This window comes from Saccoglossus kowalevskii, chromosome 19, assembly GCF_978046115.1.
Source record: "Saccoglossus kowalevskii chromosome 19, keSacKowa6.1, whole genome shotgun sequence".
In the NCBI taxonomy this organism is placed as follows: Eukaryota; Metazoa; Hemichordata; class Enteropneusta; family Harrimaniidae; genus Saccoglossus; species Saccoglossus kowalevskii.
The window spans coordinates 25,313,956-25,341,903 of NC_140659.1; the positions used below are offsets into that span (position 1 = coordinate 25,313,956).

The 27,948-nt window shown below is 34.9% G+C and overlaps 3 protein-coding genes across 3 annotated transcripts; 1 reads left to right on the forward strand and 2 right to left on the reverse strand.

The window, feature by feature from the left end:
* Positions 1 to 184: 184 nt before the first annotated feature.
* On the reverse strand, positions 185 to 15,051 carry LOC100375083 (ubiquitin carboxyl-terminal hydrolase 39-like). Its single transcript, XM_085493836.1, has 12 exons — positions 14,763 to 15,051; positions 12,156 to 12,213; positions 11,355 to 11,449; positions 10,691 to 10,827; positions 10,095 to 10,247; positions 9,719 to 9,944; positions 8,154 to 8,345; positions 6,617 to 6,759; positions 5,387 to 5,529; positions 1,964 to 2,105; positions 1,165 to 1,251; positions 185 to 819 (listed from the first exon to the last, which is right to left on the reverse strand). The coding sequence occupies exons 1-12, from the start codon at positions 14,845 to 14,847 to the stop codon at positions 688 to 690; spliced, it is 1,593 nt and encodes a 530-aa protein (XP_085349962.1). The 5' UTR covers positions 14,848 to 15,051; the 3' UTR covers positions 185 to 687.
* On the forward strand, positions 15,014 to 20,007 carry LOC144356275 (UPF0561 protein C2orf68-like). Its single transcript, XM_085493838.1, has 4 exons — positions 15,014 to 15,162; positions 15,901 to 16,034; positions 18,828 to 18,910; positions 19,545 to 20,007. Exons 1-4 carry the CDS (start codon positions 15,068 to 15,070, stop codon positions 19,662 to 19,664), a joined length of 432 nt encoding a protein of 143 aa, XP_085349964.1. The 5' UTR covers positions 15,014 to 15,067; the 3' UTR covers positions 19,665 to 20,007.
* A 1,372-nt stretch (positions 20,008 to 21,379) lies between these two features.
* LOC100374933 (DNA sliding clamp PCNA-like) lies at positions 21,380 to 27,932 on the reverse strand. The gene is made up of 6 exons (XM_085493837.1): positions 27,642 to 27,932; positions 26,358 to 26,478; positions 24,758 to 24,926; positions 23,576 to 23,770; positions 22,910 to 23,033; positions 21,380 to 21,940 (listed from the first exon to the last, which is right to left on the reverse strand). Exons 1-6 carry the CDS (start codon positions 27,739 to 27,741, stop codon positions 21,864 to 21,866), a joined length of 786 nt encoding a protein of 261 aa, XP_085349963.1. The 5' UTR covers positions 27,742 to 27,932; the 3' UTR covers positions 21,380 to 21,863.
* Positions 27,933 to 27,948: the final 16 nt, after the last annotated feature.

A 27,948-nucleotide genomic window follows, 5' to 3' on the forward strand; every position in this document is an offset into this window, starting at 1 on the left:
GCAATGCCAACAGTGGAGCTATCTCAGCTCATTTTATTTTTTATACAGTGCCATATCTCAATCTCTACATGCTGAACACTCAGTAATAAAGACAATACCATATAAAATTGGCTGAGGTTTTAGGCTAAGTGACACTTATCAAAGTATTACAAACATCCAATGACAATGCTTTGAATACCGGTAATACATTTTATTGATGTTGGTTTTATTGAATCAATCTATGGTACAAATGAATGTTAGTAATACATTACAGGTATAAGAGTGACATAAGCTAAAACTGGCTTTAATTTTGGTACCATCATGTTGCAAGCTATCATGAGCAATTTGAATGGCTATTGTGGGCAATTTTACACAAGTTTGCTAGCCAAACCATAAGTCATTCAAACGTTTGGATTGATATTTTTGTGCTCGGTTCAACATCAACACACATGTGTTCGGTCGCTACTATAACAAGTCTTTCGAAACAGACCAGGACATATAATCTCTTGAATGTTGTTAGATTTCAGCCCTAAATATCTTTCTGTATCAGACAGTCAAACGTATCTGTGCCCCATAAAACAGCAACATTTTTTTCTAAAGGAAAGTGACTTAAATACTTCAGTGCTTACAAAAGTGACAATTTACAGTTTTGCTCAAAATGGGGGGAATTACAGAAAAATACTGGAATGTCAGTTCTTTCCAAACTCTTCAAGATTTCTGTTTTGGTGAATCTTTTGGAATCTCTTTCTCAGAATTGCTGGGAGGTGTTTCAACATCTTTTTTACTGATCTTCTCAGTGTTTGAAGACTCCTCATCAATTTCTGTTCTCAGAGCCCATATCTGAAATAAAATATAAACACTGGATTAAACTCAGATACATTGTGTATATTCAGTAGTCTTCAAATGTGTTAAGTCATCTGTAGTAAAATGATGAGCCAAATATCAACACGTGTTTCTGAGTGGGCATCAGAAGTTAGGATTGGATTAAAAAGGAAATGGTGGTAGAGTGAACCATAAGTTAGGGGAACTTGGTTAAACAGGAAGTGGGGACAGAGTGAATAATAAGTTAGGGGGACTGGTTTGAATACAAACCTCAGGTGATCATCTGAGGTAGAATCTAATATACATGTAGCTATATATCAAGCTGATTTACAATATAGTATACACATTATGCAGAGAGGTTACCTGTATATAGGCTTCAGATAAGGTAATCATCTGGGGTAGAATCTCAGTAACATGAAGATCCTGTATCTCATACCATTTACCAGAACCCTGTAAGAAAATATGAATGAGAAGTGAATCAATCACCATGCTGAGACTGAAATGATACTGAATTTCTAACCATGGTACAAAAGAGATAAGTTTAATCATGTATGCTTTAATTTTAAGGTTCACAAACTTATGAATAGACTATTTTCCATTCACTGCGAGATCCCGCGTTATGCATGTAATCGAACGTAAAAACAAAAGTCATATCGTCGTAGTGCCGACAAACATCGCATGGGATTCAACAACCGCAGAAAATATTTTGGGGGATATTTCCATTCTTAATAATGTGCTGTACACATTTGATTATGGTAAATTTCGATTAAGTAAGGGTATTCAAACGCAATATTCCCCTTTTAAAGATCAGCCTTTTGATGTGAGCTATGAAATAAAGAAATTCAAGTTCAAAATCAATTTTTTTGTGGCAGACATTTGACACGCGTCTTCGACGCAACTCTCGAGATCTCGCAGTTGAATGGAAAATCATCTATTGTGGCAATATCATATTTGCCCAGTATAGCATGGTGTTTTATCCTAGAAGCTGGGGAGTGAATTACTTCTGCTATTGAATTAATAATATTGAATATAAATTAGTAGTAATATTAAATTGGGCTACAGGTAACTGTGACAATCAAATGGTTCAATGACACTCAACCAAACATTGAAGTTTTCGCTCTTACCAGTAGTAGTCTGGTGAAACAAGTAAAAGGTGTTTTACCTTGTGTAATACATGAGCTCTAAATGTTCCTTTACTTGGTTCCCCTTCATGGACAATATTAGCCATCAAGTCATAGGTAGTGTACTTGTGTTTTTTCTGTATTTCTGGATCTTTGCATAAGAATTCTCTAAAATCTACATTCCTGAAATAAAGGATTTTTTAAAAATTAAACATAATAATAAGTTATTTTTAGTAAATTGAACAATATGAAATTGAACATAATTATAAGTTATTTTTAGTGAATTGAATAATATTTAGATTATGGCACAATATTTCTTCTTTTGACCAAATTGTAATAATGGTGCTGGCAGCCAAAGTAAATAAAATGAAAACAATCCACCATTCCCATAAATTACGCCTTCTAGTGGTGGAAAACTTCATTGATGGACGACTGAAGACCGAAACAATATCAACGATGTGAATCACCCAAGGTGTATTATGGTTGCACAGACAGGGTCAAAGGTTACAACCTGTCAAGTGAAACCATAAGCTATATTAAAACATCCCTCATCTTGCCAAGTGCAAATAATATGCAAATGTTATGCAAATTAGCATGTACATTTTTACCGTCACAGTGGTTTGAATTTCTGAGGAGCTGAATACTGTCAGTCATTATGTTTTAGATTTACTTCTCAATTTAAGGTAGAGATGCAGTTTATTTGTGAATTTCAATCAAAAATAGTTTTTTTCGTTTTTTATATAGATTTGTATCTAAAGAACATTCTGTGAAAATTTGACCAATGAATTCTTATTGGAACACCGTTAAAATTGCTGTTTATTTCCTGGTTAAAAATAAAAAACACTCGCACATGGCAATGTTTATGTCCAATTGCCTAATTTGCATGAGTAACCAAATAACAGGACCTTTGATTGACAATATGCAAATCGAGATTGTACGGGTCATAGTTCATTCAATTCACGCGCATATGCAATTATTCTCAAATCAGGTCTCGCTCGCTAGCAAACCAAACATTATATTTCCTCAGCGTTTTTTACTAATTGTTATCATTACATTATGCGTGATGTGAAAAGAAAGAGAGGTAGAAAGAAGATTCAGATGATTTCTATGTCGGAAGAGGCAAAAGCTACACTGAAGGCATCAGCCCACCGAACGAAAAACAAAATCGATGTGAGCGTCCAAACATGACTTTCCCTGAAGGCATGAATCCGAGTTTCTGATTGACTGAGAGATTTTATTTTTAAATAATTGTTCTCAAAAAATAAACTGAGCATGTGAAGAATAATTTAACATTGTTTACAGTGATAACTGCTCATAGTCGAAACGAAGCTTACCCATTCACGCTAGTCACAATAAATATCATACTCTTGAATAGGTGTCAATGACTACGGTAAAACTTAGACTCTATTTTAGGCATCAGGAATGATTGAAATGTTCGAAAATGACGCCAAAATACACCTTACAAGTCCCATTTTATTTTTTTTCTAAATCCCATCCCGAATTTACGGCAGAGTCTGGTCCCTCAAATAAGGGACACGTGAGCTTTGATTCTAACCGGATATATTGCACTGGGTCGGGGAGATACAAACTTTTGTGTATCTTTTGTCCAATGGGTACCTGGACTTCGATCATTCGCAAGTTTTGCTAGGTGGTGCGAGACAGCTTTGTTTGCAACCGGACGAACTCAGTTTAATTCAATGAAGCAAACAACTGACAATGCTAAAATAAATTGCAGAGGTACGCTAAAATTAATTGAAAACAACCAAATAATTTCAATGAAAAATAAATCACAGAGAGAGGTAACTTGATACATTACGGTAACAACTCTTTTGACGCGCTGACCGCTTTTCGGCGTCTGGTGTTTTGTTTTCCTTGTCATAATACTTACTGATTGATGATTTTGTTTTGATTTTTGAGTTTTTTAGCCTTCAACTCGGCCACGACCTTTGCTTTTTCCGTGAAAAATGGGGAAGTTTACGTCAATTTGATGGACATTCCATTTTTTTAAACTAACGACGCACACTGTTTAGCACTCCTATTTTTTCATTTGCCGATGTCTATTCAGAAAAATTCGACCGCTCGAGAATGCAGCTTAATTTTGCACTCTTAAAACATGTCAGATTTCCAACACTAATTATTTAAAACCGGTCGAAATTTTAAAGCTTTTACGTTAGGAGCTGGAGCTCTCTTCTTGCAGGCGACCGTCGCCAGTAGTACAACAGCATGTTTTGAACGTACATCCGTGCGCTGATTGTCTGCGGCTGTCTTAGAAAATCCCTGAATAAGGCGTTGCCAAAATCGGAAAAAATAAAAAAAATGCCTCCTTAAAAAACGAACAGAATTCAAATATTTCTTTTAACAAATATGTTGCAATGGGAAAAATTGGATTGGAAACGATGAACAAAACTTCCGTGCCTCGCGTTTCGATTCTAGGATTATTGTGCGTTCGCTTCCTGGAGTTGGTTCTCAATACTACATAAAAATCATCAAGGATAAATAATTTAATATCCCACTTTGTACTCTTCACGGTAAACCATAGGCTGTGAAATATGCGTAGATTTTTTATTGAAAATACATCGAAGAGAAGCCATGATGTTTTGATCGTGATAAAAGGTCACCTTCCTCGGACCGCCCCCTGTTTAATAATTCATGAGATGACGTCATATTTACTGGGCATTGCCACGTGTTTTTACCGACCCCATCAAAACACTGGTATGAATGACATGTTTCTGATTTATATATTCAAGAGCAGTTGTTCTGGTCCAACGATTTTACATAAAATGTCTATGTCTATACGTTAACTTTCAATTTCAATAATCTAGAAAGTATGACAAAGCATGACAAAAAAGTAATTCCCGGTTTAACGCGCAAATATGCAAATTAGCCTTTTTCTCGTCTTCTATTTTTGGTGAATTCTTGGGTTTTAAATTAAAATAGCTGATAGATGCGTTGGCCATTTGCCTCGAAATTTTCACACTTTATTGACAAGGTGTTCCCCCTTCAAAATGCGTCCGGGCAGTTTATTACGACGAGTGGAACAAAAATAACAAGTCTGCAATTAACATGGATATATAAATTATGCAAAAATAGAAAAGAGTGAACTTTGAGGTCATGCTGTGCGACTTTGAAAGCCGTTAGAGAGATGAGTGGACGCATTTGAATTAGTAGTATACCAAGGTATCCAGTGATGTAATTTTACCCACAAACGGACTTGAAGTTTTTAAGCTAATTTTTTTTAAACCACTTTTGTCCAAAAAAGCATATTTTTGACCCAAAATCAAAAACGCATTCTGGATATTTAAAATAAAGACAAGTTTTACAAAGTTTGTATAATAAGCTTTCAGAAATTATATAACATGTTGGATATATAATACCATCTTCATTGTCTAATTACTCAATTAAAAAGCAAGCCAAATAAACTGCATCTCTACCTTAATATCTCAATATTAGGCAGGTTAACTTACTTGACTGGAAAATTCACAATGGTTGGATTTTTTTCCACAAAAAATATATTTTTTGTGAAGCGCTTGATGCAAAGCAAGAGATATCTTGGTAGATGCGTCAATTCAAACTTTTTCATAGTAGAATCTTTGTAGGTTTTGTATTCCTATGAAAGAAAAAATACAAACATTTTATTTTCACATCAACGGGTAAGGATTTAGGACATGAGTTATGTTCAAAACGTTAGCATGTGTTGAGAAAACATGCACGAACACTTAGTAAGTCTGAGCTAAAACTGACCTGTTTTAAAACACTGTTGAGACCCTTAGTAATGGCTAATGAGGTGTTCGTCAACCAAAACACCATGGTTTTCAATGTCCATTTGAAAGATTTATAATTATATTCATAACTATTCATTACGATATTAAGCTAATTCCGACATGACAATCAATGTGAGCATTCTTAAACATTATTCTCAAGAAACAAATTAAGTGACAATGTACTTTTTCTTGTATTCCTCAATATGCTCTTTCTAAATTTGTTATTTTTTATAACCATAGAACTAATTTTTTATAATTATAGAACTAACATGTACACCTTTCTGGTAACTGTACTGAATGATCATAGCTAAAAGGACTGTAGATTTGAATATTCCTAACAAGTTTGGATGTTCCATTGCCTGTGCTAACTGCTGTTCCTCCTGTGTGTCAAGGCAATTGGATATAGTCGATATGCAAACATATGAGATTAGCTCAAATCTTAGCCTGTATTTGTGTTGCCAGAACGTAACAAACATAACCATCTGTGCACTCATTTTTCCAAAAATGTAAATTAAAATTTCAGAAAATATACCTTCATTAGATAATCTAACATATTCTTTCATGTACTCCCATTATCAAATGGATCAAAAGCCAAAAGTACAGATCAGGCATTGTGAAAAGTCCTACAAATAACTGTAAACAGCTTTCATTTCGCAAAAAAAAATTGTCAGTAAAAATCAGAGAATTTTGCAGCAGTGAAAATATATCTGGAGTCATATGATATGAAGTGTCAGTGACTTTTGAAAAATTGTTGTCTTCACAAATGCCATCAAATTATAAAATCATAAAAATTTCTAGCAGAAAAAATTAGATGGTTAACAGTGCGTTGCATAGTTACCCAGTTTCAACACTCTTCATTGACTAATGAATATAAAATGAAATTATACAAACATTATGTAACAATATTACTGCATTATTATCCAATATCTTTACCTTTTCTGAGATGCCATCAAATTTACTTAGTAGTGTATGAAGAGGTACCTGTGGAATAATATTTTGTTCTAACTCATCTTTAAAAAGAGGAGCTGGTGGGATGTCCAGCATCAGGTACAAGAATGGTGAATCAGATGTTGTATCTGTGGGATCCAGACAAATACAAAATGTTAAGCATGGTAGTGAAAACAAATGTAAACATAGACCTGCTTACAAATCTTCTTGGTTTTTGAAAAATTAAATAAAAAAACAACAACTGAAAATAGCAAATTGCAAAATAATGGAATGAAAGTGAAAAAACAAACAACTGGTATCCCTTGCATGCATCCTTACCGATGATGTCACTTTTTCTGTGACTACAAATTTAAGCCAATCAGAAACAACTGTATTTGCATAATATGCAAATGACATTTACAAGGAAGTAAACTATTGTTATTTGTTGTTTGCACTTTTGTTTTTTAACTTTTTGTGACATACTCAGATTGTATTGAGATTGCCAATAATGGATTATGCTACAAAAGTCTATAATTAATTATAATTGATTGGACCGGTCACTGGTAGCATAGTGGTTGTCACATCAGACATGATCGCTAGACCCAAGTTCAAATCCTACCATAGGCTGAACATCAAAAGGGTCGACCCCCTACCCCGGGACCCTGGGTGAGTGTGCTAGAGACTTAATGGGAAGGCTAATCCATTGGCCGAGTTTCATTCACTAACGAATGCGACTTTGGGGGAACCTTGGTTAAGGTCCGCAGGTGCTTGTGTTCGACCGAGCCTGGTTGACGCCAGGATAGCGCATTAAATTGCCATTTGATGGCCGATGGCCGCACATCCCTGCCATGTAGTCCCAAAAACTTCTGTGGCAAAATGTACTATGTGTCAGCACTAGCACTTGCAATTTGCACATACAAAAAAAAAGTCAGGAGAGACAACTATAATTGATGGGTTTTTTTGGTGTGTTCACACATGTTCGATTGTGTTAACGTGATATGTAGTTTCAAATTCTTCACCCAAGAGATCTGTCTGTGTCAAATACTCAAAGATGGGGTAAGATCTTCTGTCAATTTATCAGTGGGCACTGTCAAATATGGAAACATCAGTGGCTTGAATGGTACTGTTTTTGTTCATGTTTAAGATTGCAAATGCTGACTGTACATTTCATGCATTTCGTTATGAAAACCATTCTATTCCAGTTTTGGGACTACACATATATGTAACAGGGATGTGTGACCATCATGTTATCATAAGGATATTGAAACACTTTAATTCTCAATCCTGGCGTCAATCAGGCTTAGTATACACAAGCACAAGCTGACCAATCCAGAGTTTCCCTCAAATCGCATGTTACTGAATAATTATTCTTGGCCAGTGACGTAGACCCCCCCCCCCCCCAAATTGAACCGTTTGAACACTAGCCCTGGGTGCGTGGAAGTCAACCTTTTGGAGTTTAAAGCCAGATACAATTTTTAAACAGTTTATGCTTGCAATCCAACAACAGCTATGTTACAAGTGATCAGTTCGGTGATGGGTTTACCTTGGTACTCTTCACTTTGTATAAGAGCCTGTTTCTCCAGGTCTTCTACATCAGCTGGAGGTAGCTTCCGGGAATAAATCCTCATACTACCTTGGAAGGTTTTATACACTATACTGCTGTTTTTTTTCTTACCACCATTTAATGCTATATGTAAAGCATTTAGAAACCATGACATGAATTCTACAGGATCACCTATGGAAAACAAGAATGACCAGAATGTGAAGTAAGCCCTTGGTTCCAAACCTCATACTCAGATCAGAAATAAATTGACAATCGAGCATACATGTACACCAGTCAGGGCTCAAATTCAACAGTAGCCCAAGGCACACTAAAAATTCTTGTCCTGTCCTGGGCCTACTATCCACATTAATTAAGTACTAGGAATTCACAAAATATTAATACATGTTGTTTTAAACCAGCCTACAAACAGGATATCAGTGAGTACCCTCCAATTAGTATTTTCAAGTTTAGCCATTAAAAATACAGGGTCAGCATTTTTCATTCATATTTCATTCGTATTCCATATTGCAGAAAGGCATGGACCGATGTCTGCTGCAAAAACAGAATGAGTAGATTTTGAACTTTTATTTTTTGGGCTAAAACTCAATATGGAAATGCCAAGGGGAATATTGCAGTGAGATAACCTCACTCATCAAAATTAATCAAATATCAAATGTGTATAGCACATTATTAGGCATTGAAATATCAAAAAAATACTTTCGTGCTTGTTGAATTCCACAGTACGTCACTACAATGCTATGACCTTTGTTTGTTCAGTTTTACATTTCATTTTACACACAACACAGAATCAACAAGACATGAATGTAACAGTCCCTGTTATCTAATTATAAAATACTCATGTTAAAATAATACATGGAACATCTGCAAACAATTGAATTAATATGTACTCTATGTGGGTACAACTCATCATAAAGTGATTTCCCTTAATCTGATAACTGAAAACTTTCATTGACCCGGGTCCAAAATCTCAGAGTAAACAAGTGCAACCAAGAAACTCAAGAAACTGCATTCATAAATCTGAGTAAAGCTTGATGTACCTTTTATAACAACTTGACTTCTTTGTTAATTCTTTGCTTAGGTCTTTGTATATTACCAGGACCTGGGTTTGTTTCAGTGTAATAATTCACTATAATTCCCATCAAAATGTAGCCCTTTTCACTGAGATTGGTAATGGTACGACCCATCTGTCACTGATTCAGATCAACGTCATGACCAGGTCATGACATCACTAAAAAACCTAGCATTACAATCTAAGCTAAATTGTATTCTGAGCATGCTCAGTTGTTCTGTCAGTGGTGTTGGGAGAGGTAGTTTTGGATGAAAATTATGGAAAAGACCCACTTAGGGATTTTCAGATCTGTAAAAAAAAATTACGTGCATATTCGGCATAGACTTGTTTATCAATCTGCCAAGTTTCATCGATATCTGCTGCAAAATTTCTGAAAAAATGTTAGAGACGTCACAGATGGAAACTGGAAATAGGAATTAATAGTCCGCCTTTCAGGCTGCGCCTGAAACAGGGACTAAAAATGGTCTATTCTTACCTTGGCTAGTGATCTGATATTTCTTTTTACTACAAAGCACGACCGCTTGAAGCATTTCATGGGGACTGACATGCGCTTTGAAATTACGAGGATTCCACATTTTTCGCATCAATTCACCGAATCTCTGGGACAGAAGAATCATGATATCACCAGGTGGTCGCTTTATATGTGCATAGTTTTCCTCTCTCAGAAAGTAATTTCTCAAAGGAGGAACATGTGCAAAAGCCTGTAACAACAATAAATGAAAGAAGTAATTCCAGAAAAAAGTAACAGGAGTAGAAGTCTACAACAACAATAAATGAAAATGAAGTAATTCCTTCAAGAAGGAACATGTGCAAAAGCATACAATATTCAGAAGACAGATATGAGTACTTACATGAAGAATCACATTACAGTAATCATTCTTTTTGATATTATTCAGACCAACGACTCCTGGTAAATACGTACTACCATCATAAGCACGGGATAGTTTGGAAGTCTTGTCCATATGGTAAATTTGTAATCGTGTGAATGTTGGTTTCAATACATACTGTGAGAGAAAAAGTAGCATTAATTGTATGTGTGGATTGTATGTTAAGTACCCTAACTCTTATAATTCTGCAAGTACAAATCTAATTTACGATACGACACAGTCCCCATTGCTTAATGGTAAATAAAACTAAAATAAGTCAGCCATATTGAATCAGAACAAAAGAGATCCAGAATGGGAGAAATGATTGATGAATTTTCAGCACAAAAATAGACAAACATTCGATGGCAACCAAATTGATATGCATATATGTATTTCAAGATGCATAATACATGTATTATGTGTGAAGTTTGAATGTGATTAGTTCAGGAATGTCTGAGATACTGGACGCACACCTCTCAGGATCCTTTAAATTAGGAGTTAACAGACTCAAACGCCTTAGCGCCATACTCAACTAGTAAGCACATACCCAATTCTAGTTCTATGCACCCGATAATGTTTACCTTTATATCATCCAGCGAAGAGTCAATAACCTCGTAGTTGTCTGGGAGACAATAGAATTTCAGAGTGTGCAGATTAAGATAAACATGATGATCAACCTCAACACTGTGTGTATAGGCATGCGACTTCAGACCTCTTCCTGCAGAAAGAAATAACATTTATTTTTATATCTTGTATCTCAATGTAAATCACTGTAAATTGCTAGTGAGTTATTCAAAATGATGGAGTACAATGTAAATAAAATTTCAAGCATCTTTGCTTTCCACTCATTTGGCCGCAATATGATGGCAGATTTTTTTCAGTTTTCAGGGAGAATTTTAAAGTGCATTTCACAATTTTGTTTTTTGTCTGTTGTCACGTGATGTGGCATACCCAATTTGATTAATCTACTGTAGAATACTTTATTTTCGCTGGAATTAATTTTTGCTGAAAAGGCTTTTTGGGCGTTTTGCTTGGAATTTATTTTCACTGATTTTTCATGAGTTTAATGTGAAATATAGGAAAGAAAGTATATTCGCTGGATTTTATTTTCACGGAATCATCCCTTCAGCGAAAATAGCGAAAATAAATTCCAAGCGAAAATAAAGTATTCTACAGTATTTTACTGAGGCCAATATACAACCTTGTTACAAAAATATTTCAGCAAGAGCAATTAATAATACATACCTTGGAAGTATTTGCCACATATTAAACATGCATAGACATTGATATGAGACAGACACACTGAACACAACTTTTCAAAATCAAAATCCAGCACATTTCTGAAACATGAAATATTAAAATTAGTCAATATTCAAAATCCCACATTGTAACGTACATATTCTTCAAAGAAGAAGACAGTTCAGCCACCCCCAACAGTTGTCTTTTCATATGGGCTAAATCAGGTAACATATGTGATGTGCAATTCTCACAGATGGACCGGAACAGGAAGTCAGTAGAAGACAAAAGATTTTTTCGTTAGCTTGGGGGAAATTTGATTAGCTTGGGGGAAAACAGAGGTGTTAATCTGAAAATTCATGGTCTTTTCCTGTTTGGGGGATCGTGACGTAGCTCTGACTATGAGAATGATTCCACTGAACATTATTTATATCGGCCGTCTGAGAGACAGCACTGCGTGACAGAGCTCCTAATTTACTTATTATTCACTGTTGACTCCTTTGTTCAAACGTGACTTGTGTTCATTAAGCATGTAAGCATGTGTACATTTGAGATACTAATGGACTAAACACATTAAACTGATACACATATTTAAATTGACACCCCTTGGTGTTTATAAATATTTATATAAATTTCACAATTCAAACTGAAATGTGGTTAACTTTTGGCTGATAGATGGAAAATTTCAAATGATGGTCATTTCTCACAGGTTCCATTAATTGCCTGGTTGGAATCAACTGTCATTGAGATATATAAATATTTAATATAAAAATCAAAGGAATAGGTTTGTTGTTATGAGACAGTACTAACCTGTTAATTGTGTCCAAGTATGGGCAGTTGCGACTATCAAATGATTGTTTTTTAATGACTGAAATAAATAAATAAGAATAAACACATGATGAGGTTTAGTTACACCATACAGCATTCCCAAAAGTTAGCTGAATAAAACAGGATATTGGATAGGTAGGTAGTTTTTTATTTTATTTTATTTTTTTCTCCCAATGGACTTCCCTTCCTCTAAGTTAATTTTATCACAACCACATTATAGATGTAGTAGAGGTTATTGCTATTGCAATTGCATAGCCTATTTCTGAAGTAACATATTCTTTGAATCCCATCAAGTTATATATTTTTAGAAAGCTTGTTTTTCAAATAATATAGAATAAATATTCCACCAAAAAAATGGAACCGTGAAATCACATCACCAATGGGCGTGGGTTGGTGGGACTAAATTACTAGTACTTTATTGAAATCAGTTTTTATTTTTAATTGTATTCATTCTAGTAATTTTTTAACATTTCTTTTTTAAAACCCAGTCTTTATTTTATTCTTATTATTGTATTGCATTTAGAATTGTCTTACTACATGTAGTAGTCTTGTAATACTTTTTATTTACCATACAGAACCTGCTGATGGTTCGGTAGTGTAATAAAGTTATTAATACAGAATGAATGACTATTAATGGCAAATGCTAGTCATTACCAATGGATTACTTAGTTATTCTGGTCATCTACTAAATTAGAGCAAAATCAGATTAAAAGATATCAAGATGTGAAGATCAAATACTGAAGAATATTACCAAAATGTCTAACATTTCACTCTCATCCATCAAGGGATCTGAAAATACAAATATTTAGGCTACTGGTTCACCAGAAACCTGTCTGACCATACTCACTGTGTAAAACTAAGTGAAAAATTCAACAAACTATTCCCAGTAATGAAAGCAACCGTTGGAAATCATGGAAACATTAATAGGGTAGATTATGGGTTGTCACTATGGAATAATGTAATACGCCCTTCATTAGAATATGCTGGTGAAATAGTAACGTCTAGTTTATCTGATATGGAGAGTTTGGAAAAACTGCAAAGAACAGTTGGATAATTTATACTGAAAAGTCAGTGAAACACTGCAAATGAAGCTGTTCTTGGTGATCTTGGGTTGAATACAATGAAAGGTAGATTAGATATAATGAGGTTAAAATATTATAGGAGACTGAATAAAATGAAAGAATCTAGGTGGACAAAAGTTACTATTACCAAATTAAATGAGCTAAACAAAGAAACTGAATAACATAGAGGTTACATATTTTGGAACTGGCTAAGATATACAGATGATATACTAATAATAAAATATGTCAAAATAAACAAAAAACAGTTTACAAACTTAACTGATAAAAAACTAAAAACATTGGTTCTGAACCATGATGAATCCAAGTGGAGAGAAGATATGAAGTTAAAATCAAGCCTGAATTATTATATAAAATTCAAAACTAGCTTGAAAAGTGAGAAATATCTTCAGTCAATAAATAAAAGGACCACTTTAAAGGAGCACAGCTAAAATTCAGAGCAAGATCATGTACTCTTGGGTTAGCATATGAAAAAAGAAAATGGGAAAATAATAGTGAAGATGACATAATTTGTCCATGTTGTGAAAAAGACTAAGAAACTCTCGAACATTTTATTTTGCAATGTCCAAGTTTTAAAATAAAAATGGAAAACTTAATGTGTGAAATAAAATAAATGTTATTGAATATGAAAGAAACAAATTTATCTGATAACTTCAATCAAATGAAAAACGAAGAGTTATTATGCTTCCTTCTGGGAGATACCACTCAAGGTTATAACAAAGAAATATGTTACACCATAGACAAACTTATGAAAGAATTTTTAGTTGATGCCATGGACTTTAGAACAACATTTTTACACTAATAAGTAGATTGTAATGTTATTTTTATTGTACTAATATTAATTTCATTATATGTTATTTTTCATGATCTATAACAGTATTTCTTGTACTTATTTTAAGAAATGTATCTTTAATTTTGCAGCTCCTGTAAAAGTGAGCCTCTGTTTTAAAAGGGTAGCAATAAATAAATAAATAAATAAATAAATAAATAAATAAAATAAATAGAAATGTGACATAATACCCAAATGTGAGGGCAAGGCATTATCTTTACTGTCAATTTAGTAGTATGGTAATTTTCTTTTTTGTTTCCTTTTAAGTTTTATCGTTGAGGTAACATTTGCGAGATATTAAATTCCCTACAAATATTCAACAGTTCAAATGTTGAACTAATTTTTGTATTCCACTATATTTCCAAATAGAAATTAAAACTTTTGACACGAAGTATGAGTGGAGGGAGTGAAAATACAATGGATAGATGAACAACAGGCTGCTGCCAAGCGTGACGCAAAGCAATGCAGGAGTGGAGCACTGACACAGGGCATGCAAAGTTATAACCTCAGACTAGTAATTCAATGTATTACGACCCTGTTTTTAGTTGAACTGCGCCCTCTCTCCCATTTGAAAACAAATATATATACGTACATTTCCGGTTTTATCGATTTCCCGAGATCACGTGTTAGTGTAATCAGAAAATGCAAAAAAAATTAAACGCAAGATTGACAAATTCATACCTATTCGTGTTTCAGTGTCCTCTTCAAATACACCACGCTTTCTTTTTTCAGTCGCCATTTTGAATAAATTTGAGTAAAACGTCATCAGTTTCGGGAGAACACAACATTTGTTTTAAAACTATTCCTTCACTGAACCTTGTGTTCATATTTATAAACGCGTATTTGTAAGTCAGTAAGGATTCCTTAGACGCCTACGAACATTATAAAGTTACAGTGAGCGTTAAAACGCTGACAAAATAAATAAAAACGTTGTTGAACAATGAGGTCAAAGGTCATTGTACATTTCCGGCTATTTTGAAATCGAGATGGCGGTGAGCGAAGACCAAGATTCAAAACTCAGCTCAAAGCTTGACATGAGTCATGGATTTGTGCACCATATTATCAAGAATCAGGTGGAAAGGTAAATATCCAAAAAAGATCTGTTAATATACTCAAAATGTCGGCTAAATTACACCGTATCATAAACTCTACAGTCTATTGTTTAAACTGTCGTAAGTCCTCAGTATCTTGTTTTTGTTTCAACGAAAGTGTGAACGGTTTATTTCCTAGCATCCTACCTTGCCACAACAGAAATTGTTTCTAGACCGGTTATAAAAGGACTGTGATTAGACCTCAAAGCACTAATTAGATCAGTCGTTACATCTTTGCCTGTCTTCAAGTTGTTGTGGAGGTACTATAACTATTAATTATTAATTAAATCATAGACCCTCCAGTACTGGAGGGTCTATGATTAAATACAACACTTTGTTCTGGTTTTATGGTTGACGACAATGATTAGTGATAGGAAGAAAACTTCAGCATTGGTGTAGTACATTTTAATTGCATAGGACATAAGTGCAACACTTCAGAATACAGTTTTTAGAAGAAGTTAGGCGTAGGTCCCTTACCTATATTGCAAGATGCTAGAGGTGGGTTGGTATGCAACAACCTATGCTAGAGACAGATTGGGATGCACCCTATGCTAGAGGTGAGTTGGGGGTGCAACAACCTATGCTAGAGGTGGGTTGAGATGCACCCTATTCTAGAGGTGGGTCAGGACGCAACACCTTATGCAAGAGGTGGGTCCATAACTGTATTATTATTTATATAAAAAAAATAATTGAAAGAATTCCTACAAGTTGTTTTCACTTCATTATAGGAATGACTATGATAAGGAAGTTAAACTGGCCAAGACATACCAGAAAGGACCTCGTCTCACACCTTCCACCAACAGACCCAAGAAACCTAATATTCGTCTTTATACCCCACCCTCTAGAGGCACTAAGACTGGTGGTAAGTTCTTGATTTTGTATAGTATTATCAGGAGCAATAATTCAGGCATTTTCTCCACCTGACAACCACAACCACAACAACTGATAAAAACATTGGTCGAAAACTCAAAAACCTGTACGTTGGGCTAGTTATTGAGACTCTCCCGAACAGTGTAACAAGATTACTCTTACACGTATAACATATACAAATTTGGTTGTTCAGGATTGTCTCATACAGTGCACAGGAGTTGATAATCTGGTTTAGACATACTGTACATGCATTTTCCAATGATGGTCCAAATAAGGATTTCACACTCCAATAGTGTTCTCACAAAACATATGCACATTTCATAATACCCAGTAGACCAATTTCCGTTCACTGCAATATCCCATGTTATGCATGAAATCGAACACATAAACTGTGAAAAACAAGTCATTGTCAATGACACGTCCCCGTTCCGTTCATATTTGAGTGACATATACATTCAAAGCAGATCATGACCGAAATGCACCTGCATATGTACAACACATTGTGCTAAATCTGAACAAAATCCATCCATGCATGACTGAGATCCGGTTCTGGAATTGTGAAAATACGTGATTTTGATGCATTTTCGGCCTTAAAATGGCCATCATTCCGCTATTGTTAAGCAGATCATGAAACAAATGCACATATCTATTTGTGACATGATGTACCATGTGTGTGTGAAGTTTGAACTTGATCAATCCAGACATGTCTTGGATACGAATCCAGAACTGAATTCTTTAACAAAATGGCCGCCAGTCGGCCATTTCGAACTTGATCCGAAAAAAAAAAGACGTGCATCAAGGCCCTATTATGTTTAATGTATGTACCAAATTTGAACAAAATCCATCGATGCATAACTGAGATACGGGTCCGGAATGGTGAAAATGTGCGATTTCAATGCATTTTCGGCCTTAAAGCGGCCCCCATTTGGCTATCGTTAATGAGATCATGAAACAAATGCACATACATATTTGTGACATGATGTACCTTGTGTGTGTGAAGTTTGAACTTGATCAATCCAGACATGTCTCGGATACGGATCCAGAACTGAATTCTTTAAAACAAAATGGCCGCCAGTCGGCTATTTCGAACTTGATCCGAAAAAAAAAATGACGTGCATCAAGGTCCTATTATGTTTAATGTATGTACCAAATTTGAATGAAATCCGTCCATGCATAACTGAGATCCGGGTCCGGAATGGTGAAAATGTGCGATTTCAATGCATTTTCGGCCTTAAAGCGGCCGCCATTTGGCTATCGTTAATGAGATCATGAAACAAATGCACATACATATTTGTGACATGATGTACCTTGTGTGTGTGAAGTTTGAACTCGATCAATCCAAGCATGTCTCAGATACGGATCCAGAACTGAATTCTTTAAAACAAAATGGCCGCCAGTCGGCCATTTCGAACCCGATCCAAAAAAAAAAATGACGTGCATCAAGGTCCTATTATGTTTAATGTATGTACCAAATTTGAACAAAATCCGTCCATGCATAACTGAGATCCGGGTCCGGAATGGTGAAAATGTGCGATTTTGATGCATTTTCGGCCTTAAAATGGCCGCTATTCGGCTATCGTTAATGAGATCATGAAAAAAATGCACATACATATTTGTGACATGATGTACCTTGTGTGTATGAAGTTTGAACTTGATCAATCCAGACATGTCTCGGATACGGATCCAGAACTGAATTCTTTAAAACAAAATGGCTGCCAGTCGGCTATTTCGAACTTGATCCGAAAAAAAAAATGACGTGCATCAAGGTCCTATTATGTTTAATGTATGTACCAAATTTGAATGAAATCCGTCCATGCATAACTGAGATCCGGGTCCGGAATGGTGAAAATGTGCGATTTCAATGCATTTTCGGCCTTAAAGCGGCCGCCATTTGGCTATCGTTAATGAGATCATGAAACAAATGCACATACATATTTGTGACATGATGTACCTTGTGTGTGTGAAGTTTGAACTCGATCAATCCAAGCATGTCTCAGATACGGATCCAGAACTAAATTCTTTGAAACAAAATGGCCGCCAGTCGGCCATTTCGAACCCGATCCAAAAAAAAAAATGACGTGCATCAAGGTCCTATTATGTTTAATGTATGTACCAAATTTGAACAAAATCCGTCCATGCATAACTGAGATCCGGGTCCGGAATGGTGAAAATGTCCGATTTTGATGCATTTTCGGCCTTAAAATGGCCGCTATTCGGCTATCGTTAATCGGATCATGAAAAAAATGCATGTGCATATGTCCCATATAATGTGTGATGTATGAGTGAAGTTTGAACTTAATCGGTCCATGCATGTTCGAGATACAGGTGATCACGGACGCACGGACGCACACAGGGCAAAACATAAGTCCCCGTTTTCGGACTGCGTCCGAACGGGGACTAACAAAGGTCAGAGCTCAGCATTGTAGTAATGAAAACATTGTGTGGGATTCATTAAACTATTGGATTATTTTCACATATAATGTGGTATACACATTTGATGAGCTTTGATGAAATAAGGATATCTGAATGCAAATATTCTCCTCTGAATAATCCACATTTCAACACTGAGCTACCGTATAAGAAATTAAAGTTCAAAATTAAATCATTCTATTTTTGCAGCAAATGATCGGTTCATGTCTATTGTGCAGTACACAAGATCTTGCAGTGATTGAAATTTCCAGAAAGTCTGATCAAATCATGCAGTGTGTACTAAATAGCATGGTTATTAGAAACTGCATATCCATCAAATATTCATCTCTAGTTTTATTTTATAATTTACATTTAGATGATGATACGGAAACTGAAGAACTTTTCAAACTAGAGTATGTTTCTGACTCAGGAATTAAATCAGAATTTGTCGTAAGAAAGGTAAGAGATTTTACATCTGATATCATTTCATGATATCCTTCAGGGGACATTGCCTGTACTGCTGGGCGGTAACTGAATATATTAAAATGCTGACTTAAGGTAAAAACCAAATTTGGAATTCAAATTTTACAACTAGTCCAGCCATTACACATTGTTAGCCATATTTCTATTGACTGGCCATTCTTTGCAGTTAAATGCTTAGAAACCCCTTCTCCCAAAATGAACTGAGAAAGACTGTTACCATAGCAAATAGACTTTCTCATACAAAAATGAGAACAGAACATTCATGTTTCTGGCTACCGTGTAATTCAATTGAAGTTTAATATACAATGTACTAACAGAAAGCCATTAAACAAAAATAAATTTAATTGTATGTCTGTGATTCATCCCAGAGTACTTATGCACCAAGTTTCTGAAAGAACAGTCACTTAGTTGAACCTGACCCTCCCCTCATTAGAAATACCCCTAAAGTGGATGCTGCCATTTAGTTGAGCATGGGTGTCGATTCAGTAGAGTATGGCATCTACAGACTCCCCTGAAGTAATGTATAATGAAAATATGGCATAATGTTGTCAATGGGAATTAGTTCATAATGTGATTCTATGTTTTATTTCACCTTTTAATTGGCTTGCAGGGTGATAATGCCCATGACCTTGCTGTGAATTATGCACCCAGACTGGGACTGGACAGTGCACTTACGGAGGCACTAGAAATTCGAATTGATGAAGAAATGCGTAGACGAGAAGAAACCTGACACAAATCAAACAAAACGTACTACTTGTAATGATATATATGCTCGAATGTGGAAGTACTACCGGTACATGCAAAGATGGAGTGTAATGGCAATGTCACCATGATGATGACTTCAAGTCTGATAACAGAAATAAAGTTGCATGATACAGTTTTTTTTTACATAGTTGATAACAAATCTGGACTGTAAAAAAAAAAAAAATTCTAAAGGATTGACAACTTAAATACCAATTCCAACATCAGTTTGGTGGAATTGGTGGAGCTTTTGACAATTTTTCTAATATGCGTTTTCTTTTCTAACAGTTCTCGTGGGAAAAAAAGCAATAAAATTATATTGTAAAAGTTGATGACATGTTGCCTGATTGCAGTGCTCTGTTGGTAATCTTGATAAACCCTACATGCACTGCTCGGGGTAGTCTTGGCCCAATACTGAAAAATCTTGGGTGTAGACACTCCTTGAGAGATAAGGTTTTGGAGCATCCATTCCTCTTTGGTCGATCTGTCCAAAATATTGAAATCTAACTGAGTTTAAACCCAGAGACCACATACCGTTAATATAGTCGTGATCTTAAGGTAGATGTCTACTCATGATTTCAAAAACCCAGAATTTCTTAATATATTGTACTTCCAGGCAATATAAGAATATTGACTTTGAAAAAAATGAGGGTCACCAGGTTAATTTTAGAGAAAATCATGGTTGTATTTTAGTGGATAACTGCCATTTTGGCAGTATTATAGTGCTTTTACCATAGGTTCCTACGGCAGAGATATTACGCCATATCTCAAATTGTAGGCTGGTGACATAGGCCGACAAAATAATATATTGTTAATGGAGTATTTTTTGTTTTCCTGAATTTTTTCAAAAATCTGGGTTTTAAAGTGTTGAAAAATGCAATTTTTGTTTAACATTGCGCTCTATGGAATTGTTCTAAAAATAGCTATTTTTAAAAAAAATGTAGTACAAGTTTCTCAAAATACGTCACTGTAACACACAATAGAATGATTATTTTGTTATGGGACAATAGCTTCATGATTTTACATAATAAACCAATGAACATTGTCATGCAATTTATGACACAATTTCTCAAAAAATATGAGTAGGCTTCTACCTTAATGAACATGCAACTGTTGAAAATCAGTCACATTGTGAGCATAAATTTGTAAAATTAGCGACTTGTGTGAACATTAGGGAACGAGTGCAACGATGTATAAATGTTTCACAGAGTGTTTTAGCGTACTGGTGAAACATTTTCAGCCCTCTGATAATGCATCCTTTGCCAAGCAATTTGATTGGAGAATACAATAAGCAAATATTTTTAGTATTGCCGGAGGAGGTACAGGCTGAATGGAACTAACAAAATGTACAAGTTTTTAATTTCCAATTTGCTGAGTATCCATAGGTTTCGATTTACGACCAGCGAGATATCTACTTCACCATAACAATCTTAATATAATTTTTGTTGGTATACTGCTGGTTGGGCAAATTCATTCACAGTAACGAGTGCAACTTTGTTATACTGTTGATGACATTTTGTTAGGCATTAATGAGTGTATAATGAACTACAGGAATTGCAAGACATTTGCCTGCCACAAGGATTCAGCATGATGGATTCAGAAAAATCAATACGAAACGTTTTTCATCAAGTACGATTCACAAATGCCAGATTTTATTTTGCCAAATTACTCAAAACCATCAAACTACTAAAATCAATGACAGTATGATTGTATGAAAGGATTTATTTCCAAAGATTTGATACTGTACACTGATTGACTTGATCAAGTTTGAATTTGTTTAAAAAACATGATAGAAAACAACTGTCTAACCCTACCACCCATTAGAAAATTACATTTCAACAAGGATATACAGGAACTATGTATTGTGGCTTCATCGCACACAGCCACCTCGTATGCGAGTAGTGTAGGGCCTGTACTTGATTTTACAAGTCAGTTTCACACATGTGTCTTCAGACACTGCAACTAAATGTAGTAAAACTTTCCCAATAAGACAAATGAAGTGATGCAGCTGCAACTTGCGAGCAAACTACTTGTATATACAGGCTGGAATGAAGTCTTGATCGCCAAGTATGAATCGAAAAGATTCTCAACACTGCATGAAACACAGTCTGTAAAACTGACAAGTTTCTAAAGCATAAATAAGTTCTATTTATTGAGGTTATTAGAATATAATAAAACAGTCACAAGTTTATTCGTTGTCATCTTCCAATTTGGGTGCAAGGTAGTATCTGATGTATCCCATATCAGCAATCTTGTATTCAACAACTGTACAGGGTGAATAAAAAGGAAGAAAGATTAGCTGCAAAACAGGTTAAGATACGTACAAGATGCGAAGATACATTGTTATTTATTTCTAATCATACTTGCATACCCTACCCCAATAAAATATTAGTTATAAAATTTTTGCTGCAATGCGAGTGCAACCACAATTGCTTTGTACAGTTTTATTTTGCCACATGTCATGAACTAGGACAGCAAAATGTGTATATATTGAGAAGTTGAATTCACTTGCTAAAGGGTTAATTAACCAATGACAGATAAACTCTGTATCTCCACAGTTAATAAGAGCCACCTGATGATCTGTTTTAGCAGGGTGACAAAATAAACTGATCAGGTTAGGCCAGGAAAATTCTGTTTCTCGTTGCATGTAAATTTTGAAATGAGGCGGCGAGGCAATTTTTTTTTTTTTTTAAATACTGAGCTAAAATGGGGGAAATTTGAGACAAGTGCGAGTACAAGCGCATTTTGGAATGCTTTGGAAAGAAAAAACGTCCGAGGTGCATAGTTCAAAATGATGCGCGCGGAAACAAACATTTTTTTTTTCTCAGCCTTAACCACTCTTGCCTTGCAGTGTTTTGGCTTCAGCACTTTTGGACACCCGGCATACACACTTGTGCAATGCAAACTGCTCAGATTTATGAATTTTGAGTAAAAGTATTGCATGAAATGTGGAAATGTTAAATTATTGAAATTTACAGGCATCACAAATCCTTTTCCAGCACATTTGATCACAATTACATTTCAATTTCAAATTTGAGCACCATTGTTAAATATAGTGCTTTTACTTTTGAATTGATTGAAGGCGAAGTTATAAATACTGGCAATTTAAGTAATAAATTTTGTAGTAGAGATTCAATAGGGAGTTTCCCTTCAGTTTATTCAGCACCCCTTACTATATTGATATAAATACACATGGTTTGAAGATCGTGGGAAGTCACTAAAAGAACCATTTACCTAGAGGTACTTCTGCAGACATTGATAATGTAACTTGTGGTGATAATGGAGACGCCTTTGTGAAGAAGTTCAAATAACGCAATGCAAATGTTAACTGTACTTTTTCTGTCAGTGTGATTGATACCTGAAATGGTAGAAAATAAAATGAGAGAATTGCTGGAGTGGAAATGGTTACAAGTACATCAACTGTATTATATCTTTTTTTTTTGTGTTCACTGGGGTTTGATATCCAATTGTAGCTACACCTTCCCAATATTACTGGGTTAAAGCTTTCTAAGACCTTGATGAAGCGTAGGAGGCTAGATTTTCTAATTGGTTTAGATAAAACCTTTCCTGCGTTGCGTACAGATGCCCAATTCTGGCTTGAATATTATTGCGATAGTATATATCAGTCTGTCCTCTAACAAAGATTGATTTTGTAGGGATACAAAGTCAAATTGAAATTCCCAAAAATAAAGTTAGGTCAGCTTATTGGTTACTTAGAAAAGGTCATCAAGGATCAATAAAGATTCTATGTGGCCTTGAATTTTCTTTTACACTTGTTTTGTTCATAAAATGTGAATTTCATTTTATGCCAGGGAATTAGCATAATTAGTTGCATCTGTATTTGCGATACATCAAAGTAGCTTAGAGAGCACACTGGTACAGATTGGAAATAAGTCTTACATGTTCCTCTTCTTTGTCCACACTGGTATTCTGTCTTAGTGTAATATTTCCGGTTCCCAAGTCTCCGCTAGCAGAGAACTGAACACCTTCCTTGTTGCATGATATTATCACCGACTCTCCAATTTGACTAAGATCACGACAAATTCTTTGGAATTCATGAGATGGCATGGTCACTACAGCACTGTAGTCAGTTTCCTGAAAGAAAAGTACATTTTATATTTTACATTAGTCATTTTGAAATTCAAAGTATGACTTGATTCCAGTAATTTCCAACTATGCTACTGTGATTTTACCTCTGCAAACCACTACATTTGTAGCAAGGGAGTGGAAAAACTGAATCAGTCTTGTTCATGTTAAACCTTTGATTGCCAGATAATTTTCCCTGTCTGAAATTCAGGACAAATATTTTCACTAAATTTTTATTTTGGATCATACAGACAGTTACAGATTTTGCCTCTTATCAAAAGGTTTGTCAATTCTTATCAACATTACATGTGGGGAAAAGCAGACTACACACTCATTTTCTTGCTGCTGTCAAAAGTCAAACAATGATAATCAAAGGGTTAACTATTTCATCACCAGACTTTCTCTCGCCCAAATTGTTTGGCACCTTTTTCTAATATTCAATATTTCTGCAAAAGAACCACAATTTTGGAGCCAACAAACATAATTTAAGTCAATTTTCACTAAAAACATTTGGCTTTTTTTGTCCCATTTTTCGAAACGAAAGTGTAGACTAAACAGGACTATTTTGTTGATTTGTGATGAAAAGTGGAAACTGGTGGTGAAAAGGTTAATCATTGCAGATGTGAAAAACAATACAACACCAGCCAGTTATGTTACTTATTCTACCTGCTACTCTAATTTTACGATCAAGACTAAATTAAGTTCATATGTGAAGCATTAATAGTTGCACAAATTGCAATGAAAATATATCCACATTTTTCACGTACACTTTTATACACTCCAAACATAATGTTGAGGGCAGTATACGAGTGGAGCCAATTTACATAAAGCAGGATAAAGACTTGAATTAAAGCAATCTGTACCGATACACTTCAGATAGTTTAACATTTTTTCATTTCACAAGTATTTAGTAACATAAATGAAATGTTTACTTCTAATTCATGCAAATCAAGCCATGTCAGCACTTCTAATAGAGGAAATCCAGCGCACACTTACTGGAATGCCAAGATGTTCAGAGTCAATGTCCATCAACTTCAGCTCATAGTCTGATACTTTTTCTTGGTTTGGAGACTCAAATAGGAATGTTACAGTATCAGCATTTGTATCTGGTGCTTTAATAGTGATTGCATCCTCATTTCCAGCACACTTCAGAATCTTTGACATACTGAAAGTACACAGAGTAGGCACAAAATTAAATTCTCTTAAGACCTAGCAAAATACATTGTTCAAAGAAGCCTAGACATGAAGTTTAATTATTCTTTCATTTTTTAGCTCCGCTGTCAACTTTGTCGAGGGGAGCTTATCATACGAATGATTGTCCGTCGTCATCCGTATCAACTTTTTACTTTTTCGACTTCTTGAAAACTACAAGCTTGAATGCTTTGATACTTGGTGTACATGTACCTTGGGTAGACCTCTTAGAATTCGTGATATCTTCAATTCTCTAATTTTAATGAATATTGTCTTTTTTGGTAAAAAGTGATATTTTTAACTTCTTGTTAAAAACAGCAAGTCCAATTGCTTTGATATTACATATATAGGTACTACATGTGGACCTCTCAGATTTTTTCATATTGTGATATCTTCAATTATCTAATTTTGATGAATATTTTTGTCAACACAAGTATCTAGCTTCATTCATCTGTTATACTGCACTACATTGTTTCTATTCGACAGTTATCTTCACAAACTGAAGAGAATAGCATTTGTCACAATTACAATATTTTTCTAAAAATAATTTACATAATCGTAGAAAATGGTACATCATGTCAAATGAAACATGGACAACAAGTGCAGGCAAATAATGTTTTCAAATCTAAAACTGCCTTGCTTTACTTTGCTGTGGTTTGTTGTGAATCCCAAGGAAATTCAGTCTGAACAAAGTCCATGAAAAATTATTTTAATGTCAGTTATAAACATGTTGATCTCTTTTAGTGTTTGTTTACTGCTATAAACTAATGTCTTCACAAATTAATTGCATGATCTGATGCTAAGTAATGAAATTTTAAACAAACTGTATATAAATAATCAACTTTGGAAACTGTATTATACTACTGTAACGTACACTTTGGTAAAATATTATCTGTTGCAGATAAATCTAGACAATTTACAATTGGTGAAACACTTTCTTTGTTCTAAGCTAGCAGACTAGTTAAACTTTTAGTATATTGATGTTCACAAATGATTATTACACTAACTTCTGTGTAATAGTAAAGGTTCATTGAAAACTGAAATCTTGCGTAATATCACACTATTTTCTTTTTTTATGTTTGGCAAAAAACAGTAGAGGGTCTACAATAAATTATTTAGGGTAGGGTAGTTTACGAGAACCACATTTTTTTTTACCTTCCATAGGTTAGCTTACACCTTGGTGAAGCTCCCTTCAAAAGTACTAATATTAATTATATTATTCCCATACACGGGAGGCAATACGTGAGAGTAGCATTGCCCCTTCAGACATCTATAATTCTAACCCTATATTTCATCAAGTATTGGTTTGAAAATGGCTGCTGACGCTTTATGATGCACACACGCATACATACATATACACACACACACACTTGTGGGCAATGGATTCCCAAACGTAACTACATACCTGCCAAGGTTGATGCCCAGGGTAATGTTCCTGTCACATCTGTAATTTTCATATCCATCACTTTTGAGCAATAATGACACTAAACTGACATGGCTGCTGTCCATGGCCTGTAGGGACATACCTGTGAGAAGTAAAAACAAAGTTATCACCAGTGATCGTATTTTCCGGAGACTGCTACACATCTTTATTCTACATCAATGCAGCATGACTAGTACTAAAACATTGCTCTAGACAAATATTAGTAGATCATGGATAAAACCATTCTAGCCAAACTTGAGACAGAAATTCAAATTGATCAGTATTATTTATTTACCCCCTTCCTACCAAAATAACAAAATCATTTGAGGTAGCACAGTATAAAAATACAGTGTTGATACACAGGTAATTTAAATTTCAACCCTCAAGTAGTGACCAAATATATTTTAACTATAATTATATTTAAATTTATATGCTTATAATTATTAAATAATTATTGTCAGGCTGGACTGAAATTGAGGCAGACTTCATACAGTCAAGAAATCTGCATGCTATGTATTGCCATTTTATTTTGAGACAAGGCACCAGCTTCATTGTTTTAGACTTAAGATCAGGTCAGTTGAGGTCAATAACCAATGAATTGAGCTTTGTATTGATCAAAAGAAAACAAAAGTACAAAGCATTGTTTACATGTTTTAATGAGGCATCTGCAGCTGTTAACAGTTTTTACTTAGATCAGCTCACAATAGAATCAGCTGTTGGGTGACCTTTGCCCTTGCATAGATTTGGCGGGGAAATTCAATGCAGAGATATTTGGGACGAACAGAGCTGTCAAATCTATGAAATTCAGCATTGAAATCAGTTTATGGGCATTTTTGAACAGATATTTTTTTTATAACTCATGGAAATATTTTTTTTTTCGGAAAGAAGTTGATTCGGTGACAGGATGACAAAACTAAACCGGAAAGAAAGGTTTTGGTCGATTGCCGATAATCCTTACTAGTCACCGGGTTTCTCTTGCAGTGGATGGGCTGACGATATAGACAAACCTCTAGCGAGACGTTCTGTTTACTGAACGATTCCGAACAGCACAAAAAGACAAAATGAGACAAAAATTCAGCTTCGTAAAAGAACGATCGCAGTTTTAGCAAGGTCAGCAGGAATGTAGTGCGTCACTAATCCTTCAAATGTATCAAAACCAAACCAAACCAAAACAACACTTCGATTTACAAATATCGCATAATTACTGATTACATGATTAACCGATTACAAAGGGTTGGAATCTGACTAGGAAATTGTGAAACTCACCGGTCGCTGAACAGTCCCAGTTAGCTTCGGTTAGCAAATCTTTTACCGCTTCTAGGACCTTCTTCAGAAGTGAGCCCTGAACCAATTTTGCCTCAAACATTGTTATATAGTGACGATACAACAAAATATACAGCGGAACTAGAGAAGAAGTAACTCAAATATATAACCGAGACTAGATGATCGTGAATATTAGCAGCTTAAAAGAGGATTATTACGGATGGTTCAAGTATATCGACTCTATTGCGCAGATATTTACACTTTAAGCTGGAAACTCGCGCCAATGAAATCAAAATGGCGGGAACTCAAT

Excerpts from the sequence above, each read along its gene's own strand:
- LOC100375083 (XM_085493836.1), bottom strand. The coding sequence starts at position 14,847 with ATGACGTTTTACTCAAATTTATTCAAAATGGCGACTGAAAAAAGAAAG. Across the intron at positions 11,450-12,155 it reads TACTTGGACACAATTAACAG|AAATGTGCTGGATTTTGATT; the intron begins GTTAGTACTGTC and ends TTCATGTTTCAG. Across the intron at positions 10,828-11,354 it reads ATGTGGCAAATACTTCCAAG|GAAGAGGTCTGAAGTCGCAT; the intron begins GTATGTATTATT and ends TTCTTTCTGCAG.
- LOC144356275 (XM_085493838.1), top strand. The coding sequence starts at position 15,068 with ATGGCGGTGAGCGAAGACCAAGATTCAAAACTCAGCTCAAAGCTTGAC. Across the intron at positions 16,035-18,827 it reads TAGAGGCACTAAGACTGGTG|ATGATGATACGGAAACTGAA; the intron begins GTAAGTTCTTGA and ends ATTTACATTTAG. Across the intron at positions 18,911-19,544 it reads CAGAATTTGTCGTAAGAAAG|GGTGATAATGCCCATGACCT; the intron begins GTAAGAGATTTT and ends ATTGGCTTGCAG.
- LOC100374933 (XM_085493837.1), bottom strand. The coding sequence starts at position 27,741 with ATGTTTGAGGCAAAATTGGTTCAGGGCTCACTTCTGAAGAAGGTCCTA. Across the intron at positions 24,927-26,357 it reads CTGGGCATCAACCTTGGCAG|TATGTCAAAGATTCTGAAGT; the intron begins GTATGTAGTTAC and ends GTGTACTTTCAG. Across the intron at positions 23,771-24,757 it reads CTGAACATCTTGGCATTCCA|GAAACTGACTACAGTGCTGT; the intron begins GTAAGTGTGCGC and ends CTTTTCTTTCAG.